This window comes from Augochlora pura, chromosome 3 (genome assembly GCF_028453695.1).
Source record: "Augochlora pura isolate Apur16 chromosome 3, APUR_v2.2.1, whole genome shotgun sequence".
Taxonomy (NCBI): domain Eukaryota; kingdom Metazoa; phylum Arthropoda; class Insecta; order Hymenoptera; family Halictidae; genus Augochlora; species Augochlora pura.
Window position 1 is genome coordinate 27,044,454 of NC_135774.1, and position 7,566 is coordinate 27,052,019.

The 7,566-nt window shown below is 45.8% G+C and overlaps 1 protein-coding gene across 4 annotated transcripts in view; it reads right to left on the minus strand.

Annotated features, from left to right (window-relative positions):
* LOC144467619 (uncharacterized) overlaps positions 1-7,566 on the minus strand; it is a 101,851-nt gene that overhangs the window by 23,511 nt on the left and 70,774 nt on the right. For 3 of the 4 annotated variants that reach the window (XM_078176507.1, XM_078176509.1, XM_078176506.1), the window contains one exon: positions 4,835-5,039. In XM_078176507.1, coding sequence (XP_078032633.1) covers positions 4,835-4,993 — 159 coding nt within the window. In that variant the 5' untranslated portion in view covers positions 4,994-5,039. Of the gene's footprint in view, positions 1-4,834; positions 5,040-5,374; positions 5,413-7,566 lie in introns of those variants that run through there. The other variant, XM_078176508.1, reaches the window with a different exon arrangement.

Consider the following 7,566-nt stretch of genomic DNA (forward strand, 5'->3'; position numbering starts at 1 on the left):
CGAATTTCATAACAGCCGTCAGCGAACGGGACACGAACGACGACGGCGGCGGCTACGCGTCGCAGAAACGACACCGCGCGAGAATTCTATCCGCTGGAACCGACGAGTCGACAAAAGCGCGGCAACTTTCCGCCTTGAAGTGTCGCTCGGCCCGGACTACTATTCCCTTTCCCTCGTCGCCCCTCCCCGCCCCCCTGCCCCTCTTCCGACGAGACCACTTTTCCGCGGGCGCGCGTTTTACAGCGGGCGATCCTTTCGCCGGATGTTATCGACACACTTGGATGTCCTCTACGCCGTTGAAACCTCGCCGCTTCCCGTCTTCTGTCGCCGAAATATCGCGGCGATCAGCCGCGGCGAAAGTGCCGGGCAAGACGCTCGCGGACGATGATCCAGGTGAGACAGTCAGCCGCGAATTATTGTGCATTTTGTTGGAATATTATGGAATATATCTACGGTGCTTAACCCTTTCGTTAACAATTTTCGAAGAAGGCTCCGAAGATAATTAAAGCGAAAGGAGCAAATTTCAAACGCTGAATGTAAATTATATTTTAAAGTTTGGTAACTAACATGACTGCCGAGATATAAATATAAATAATTTTCCCGTCACCCTAAAGAATAAAATAAAATTCACCATACCCTATCAAAGATTCATTTACATTCCAAAGAAAGCGCAGAAATTTTCCAAGTACCCAAAAAATCGCTCTTAATTAATAAAACCTCCCTTAAAAAGCCACCCCAAAAATATCACTCGATAAATCGCCAACCCTTGACATAAATCAATTCCCCATGCAAACAAGTATCCACAGAGGCTTTAGAATTCTGCTAATTACACAGAAAAATAATAGGCGGTCCTAAGGTTGTCCGAAAGAGACAAACCATAGGTCTGGTTGATCCAGTTCGCAGAGCAAGGGGTTGTCCGCCCACGTAATTCGAAACGGTCGCGTCCAACAAACGAGCTGCGAAGAAAGTGGCACCGTACTCTCGGTTCCACTCTCGGTTCCGCTCTCGGGATTCCTAACGCGCGTGTTTCTCGAAACGTTTAAAAATATTTGGAGAGCGTGTGGGCGTCGCTCGCGTCGCGAAGGGCTCGCGCCCACGCGCGGCGCCGTACCCTCTTCGAGTGACGCCCACCCCTTTCTTAAAACCGTGGCCGCGCGTCAGACGATTAAGCGTTCACCCTTGTCGCCGGCTGACGTGCACGCATGCATCATGTAAATTTAGAATCCTCGACAATGAGACCGTCTCGACGCGATTCTGCCTCGTCGCTCTCTCAATGAAATATTCACGCTGACGCACCGCCGGACGCGCCGATGCGGTGTCTGCCTAATCATAAGGCAGCTCCTTTCTTTCTTTTAGATGACTCCTCCCTTGAAGACGCTGATTTGGATAAAATTAGCTATGAAGATGATTTGGCTGTGTCGAGATTGTATTGTTGAGATTGTTGGTTATGTCAGGATTGTGTTGGTTATGTTAGGTTTGTGTTGGTTATGATGTGATACTGGTGATTATGTTATTAGGGCTAGGATATGTTTCTTTTTTCGTACTGGAAGATGGTAGTATGAAATTCAACCCTTGGCACGTGGAATTTTTAATAGATTTGAATGGTTAAGTCAAGATTGGTAGAGATTTTTAATGATTTAATTAGTAATTTAGTAATTTTTAATTATTTAAAATTGTTCCATGTTATCGTCTTCTAAGAAAATAAATGCATTTCTATTGGCTTTATAATTAAAAGAAATTAGAGGAAACTATGTAAAACTAGGATGATAACCAATATGTTAAAATTGTTTTAAGAGTATCCGTTTTATAAAATTGTAAAATTCAAAATTCCTATTAATCGAAATCAACTCGATCAATGAATTAGACAATCAAGTTTTATAACTTCGAAGACAATTATTCTAAATATGTCTATTCAATTTTACACACCTATAGTTATAACTTCGAAGACAATTATTCTGTATATTTCTATTAAATACTACACACTCATAGACTAAGAATCATGCGAACTAAAACTTATTTAAATCAATCGTAACAAACATGATAAAAATATCTCTCCTCTTTGAACAATCCTATTAATTTCAAACTACCATAGCAATGCCCTTAAATTCGTCTAACTCCCTTTGAATATTAATATTTCACCCATTCATTTCTGACATAACCGCATAAAATCCGCAGTCCGCTTAGCATACCCGCGTCCATCCCGCATCACAGCGTTCTCCGCGCAGCAAATTTAGCTCGAAAAAGATAACCGACCGTCCGTTTCTGGTTGATGGAAGCACATTCCATGCGTCGCGAGACGCATCCGGTCCGGTACCGGTGCACCGTCGACGCATTCCCTGCAGCGCGTCTCGCTACTTGGCTCTAGGAAACCAAACCGTCGCCGTCTCGATCGTGTGACGCATCTATGATGAAACCACGCATCATACCTTTCTTATCTATCCGAACCTTTGAACTATGACACTGTGACGCATTTCGCCACTTCATCTATAACAAACCCGCACAATATAACTTCCTGATCTATAAATGACACAGCCGATAATTTCATCCTTTGACTTATGACGCACACGACCGACTCATACACTAAAGACTACCCACAGCTACTAAAAACAGTAGGATACTATATAAGGACCCAATGTACAAATTAAAGCAGTCTACAATTTCACCTAAACTGAAGTGCGTCGTTATTCTGTCCGATCTTCGACCCAAGTTCGTGTACGGGTAGCTTAACCCTTAGCGGTCCTATATCGAGCGTGACTCGACACAGATACGAACTCGAGTGTTCACCGATAGATTATATACTAGCATGTCATTTAACCGGAATATACAATGTCATTAAATTTAAACGATAACGACGAATAGAAAAGACATACCTTTCATAACGAAATCACGAAAATTAAGGATTGGGCAAAATCGAAAATAAACGGTACCAAACGGATGAGCGAGTCGCGAAATCTATGCGGACGGCAAAGGTTTAAGTCGCGGCTGGTAAAATATTTTCAGCCAGTCCCGTGACAATCGAGTCGTCGGGACGTGACGGGACTCTTCCGGCGCGCGGGAAATCGTGCCGCTAATTGGCAATGATCCGCGTTGTACGCGTGGAAAAACCAGCTCCGGCGCGAGCGTAATCGCGAGCCGAGAAACTGGGTTAGTTAGTCGACGAGCAAGATCAAGGGAGAGAGGACAGGAGTGCTCATTGAATTAGCATTCCCGAGACGGGTTGTCGCCGGTCGGTAACGACGCGAAATTAGCGTAACTGGACCAAGCGGGGGACCCGTTATGGTTTACGGGCGCGTCGCGTTATCGACACCGGAAGCTACGACGCGACGGGCCTAGGTGTTTCGCTGACCGGGGGGAAAATTGTTCGGAACTCTCGAGGATCACCGCGCATTATGCCCGGCGATAGCAAGTTTCGAAAACTGGGTCGAAGGGACGAGAACCGCCGCCGCCGCCGCCTCTCGCTCGATGCGCCATTGCCCGGCTTTGATGCAGCGGCAAGAACTGAATTTATGCTCGGCCGCGAGAAACTGCCTGTTGCTATCGCGGCTTTTTCGGGCTGAAGAAGAAACTGCGCGCGTTCCGCAGCTTCGTTTTGCAATTTCTGCGGGGCCGGTGTTTTGTTCCTGCGCCACGGATGGACAAAGTTTGCCGCCTGTAAATTGTCGCAAATGTGTCGCGGATTTTCTGGATTACTTTGCCGTAGAAGCGATTCCAAATAGACATTGTTCCGGGACGGAACAACAATTCTTAACACATTATATTTTCGTCATACACAAATAGTCGAAGAAATAAACAACGAAATGTTTAATTAAATAAAACCATCGACGAAAAACCGATCTCCTCCATCGATCTCTCTTTCGATCGAACTTTAGTGTGATGAATACAAACGTGCTGCATACAATTCAGAAATATTGTAGAATAAAGTTACGTCGCGATCGAACAGATGTACTCGCGCAGATCGTGAATATACGGCGCCGATGCATTCCGCTGAATGAAGTCTACAGAAATACCATTATAAGTCTGGCCATGAACTGGATCTACTTTGGTATCGCGTAAAAACATGGAGCAACAAGACCTCGCAGCTGTCAAATAAATTGAAATAACGATCTCCGTGATACCGTTCGTTAACGCGTTGAATATCGCGTCGGCAACGTCGATAATTTTATCGAATAACTTCGACAACATTCTTGCGCTTCGTGGATCTTAATCGAGTTAGGAAGATACGAAATATTATCGTGCAAATAAATGTTCCAAACTGAGCAAATCACGCCGCTATCCAGATAGGATCGACGAGATGGTACAGCGTTAAACTAGCGCGTCTCCATTAGCTCTATGATTAGGTTCAGGAAACTCGAATCACGATGACCATTCGCCTGGGAATCGGGTCGCTGCGCAACCCTTCTTACGAGACTCGGAATAAGCTGTGATTTAGGTGTTCACGTTAAACATGGATGTCTATTTAAATTTGTGCTTTACAAAAATTTGACAGAAATGATTCGAGATTGATTCGTTAATGATATCTTATCTAGAGCAATGTATTTTACTATATATATTTTACTATATCATTTATTCAGTATTTTCCTAATTTTAAATTTAACAGAAAATTTCACGAATTTAATATCACGAAATTGGAATAATTTTCATGGCATCTTTTAATTAATAGAATATATTGGAATATATAACTAATAGAGTATAAATATACCAAAGAAATAATTTAATTTTAATTAGAAGATTGAACGTGTCCAATTCAGAAAAGGTTGATTATCCTTGAAAATCGACTAGAGTCACAGGGAATTGCTACTCCAAAGTAGCTGCTAAAGTTAAGGGATCGAAATACCTGTATCTTAACGCTATCAGTCTTGAAGTTGAGGGCCCTGCCGATGTTTAGCTTGAGCGTCTCCTCGGGCGGCGTGTGCTCCTCCCGCGGCTTGAAGCAGTTCGAACAGAGTTCCTTCTTCCAGGCGTTCTGCACGAAGCGGTTGCATTGTGTGGACATCGTTGCTTCACTGCAGCGACAGCGAAAGTCCCGTTACATCATCGCCCTGAAAGGAAAAGAGGTTGAAATAGTAATCGACCGATTCCGAGCGGCAGCGGCGTCGTCGGGTACGGTGAACGGCGGAGAGGTTTCTCGTGCCGCACGTGTTCGACGCGGCGCACGAGAAAACACGCTCCTCCTACAACGGCCGCGTGCAACTGCGACTGCGACTGCAACGGAGCGTTATCCACCGGGGAGACATTACTCCAGATACACAGGGTGTCCTCGAGTGACCAAAACTTCCGATTCCTGGCGAGACACCGCGCCCGCCGCTATATCCGACCCCGAGCGAAGATACCGCCCCCCGTGAACTTGCGTCGTTCGGTTTAATTAGCGAATTACAGTGCGCGCCGATAGCGGGGGGCCCGAAAGTAGTTTCTAACGGGATTCGCCTGGTAATCTCTGGTACACGATGCACACAAGCCGGCGAGCCGGCTGCCTAAACGTCCTACTGCGAGAATCTGCACGATCGCGAGCCACCGCTCCGCCGTCGCCGCCGCTCTGACCTTTGCTTAATCAGCTTCTGCTAATTCACTTTACGCCGACGCGCTCCGTGGATAATTGAAGATTCACGGGCTCGCGATTTACCGACGGCTTTTTTAACCTATTCTGCGACGGCTGAGTGGATCGTCTTGATCCTTCGATCGAACGTCTGGTACGCACTTACTCGTAATATTGTTATTTAGTGCTGACAAGATTAAGGGAGGGTTTTGACATGTCTGTAGAATTTTAAGTATTTTTGTTCTAAAATAGATTGTATTAATACAGTATTTTCTAAACAAATATACTTTGAATAGAAAGATGCAAAATGACTTTTCCTTAAGCAGGCCTTAACCTCTTCAGGAATGAATTTTGATACGGTACCGTGCAGACGGTGCGTGTCAAAGTCTGCCGTAGCCAAAGGGTTAAAAATCAAAAACCTGCAACGCATCGAGAGCTCCTTCCGGTATTTGCCAAGAAAAGATAATTTTCAAAGAGAGCCAGCGGTAGAATTAACCAGAGGCGCATCTTCGGCAAAGAATTGAAAAAAAAACGAACGAAAGCCGAAGAACCGCGAGCTTTTTCGGATCGGAATCGTGCCGGCGGACTCCAAAGCCCATTCCCTTTTCGCGAGGGCGTCCGAATCTCGCGATGCGCCTCCGGGCGGCCGAGATAAAAAGATAATTAAGCGTCCGCGGGCTTTCCGCGTGCTGCCCGCGGGTGTTCGACGAAGAAGAAGAAGCAGGAATTGAACTTTAATGAAGCGCACGCGAACGCCGGCTGCAAATAAAAGCGCCGGCTAAAACGATGGCTTATTGTTAACGTTGTTCTTCGCCGGAAACTTTCTTCGGACCGAGTTGCATAAATTAAACCGCCCCAAGGGGGGAGAGAAGGGGAGGGGGGGGAGAGGTCGGCGCCGGGAACGAGTTTAATCTTCGATACTTTACGAGCTTCTTACAGCGGATCCCGGTTCGCAGCGACGCTACGGAACGATTCCGCCGCCTTTTGCAAGGTTCGTTAACGTTCTTTCGAAGAAACCGGCGACGGAGATATTTTCGAGGCGGAGGATCGTGTCCGAGGGATCGAGCCTGGCGAAAGATCAGCCGTGCCGGTCGCAAATGTCAGGGGAGATCGGAAGGTAAATGCGTCGCTCGAACAACACAAAATGGCTCTTCTCCGGGCTCTTGAAATTCTTCGCTCGACCTCCGACCAGCGAATCCTCGAACACGCTTAAGAGCACTTTGTTCCGACTTGTCGAAATTATTACGCGGACCGCGATCCCTCGAGCATTCTCCGAGGAGTGCTAAAACGATTTTAGGAGCTGAAGAATTGCTTGCAGTAACAGTATGTATAAATAGCGAACGACTGTTTATATTATTGAAGAGGAAACTTTAGAATATTCTTTTTAACAATGATTCTAAAAATCGACAAATATCGATATCTCTTCTTCTATCTATAATTGTGCTCATAATTATGCAAGTGGTCTAAGCGCATTCGAAAAATCATGGTCGAATTCGTTTTGCTCGAATATATTGCAATGAAAATAAATTTTCAAAATTGGTGTCACCGAGATATGGGTGATGCGGCGACGAACGTGTTAAAACTAATTACAACTTGCCTAGTATTATAGACGTTTTAAATAATTTTGTAATTACATACAAGCGACAATTGCGACCAATAACAGCGCGGAAACAGCTTCGAGCGATCAGTAAAAAGTGTAAACCACCTTCCATCCGACGCAGGTGTGTCGTTTCTAGAAAAAAAAAAAATCTTGCAGCTGTCGCAGACAAATGCAGCGTCGCGGCGGGAAAACTCGGAGCATTCTGCGGGCTTGGTATCACGGTCGGTTAGGTTTGAAAAAAAAAGAATCGCGAACAGAGAGCCCGCGGTCACGTCGCGGAATATTCTCTCGCCTGTATATAGAAGACGGTCGAAAGTCACGGAATCTCTCTCGCGCGGGCGAACGTTTCCCCCCCCCGAGCGGCTCGCGGAAGTTTCCGCGATTTTTATTCGGCCGAAGTTCGCGCGACTCGGAAAGTTCTCCGCGAGAGACG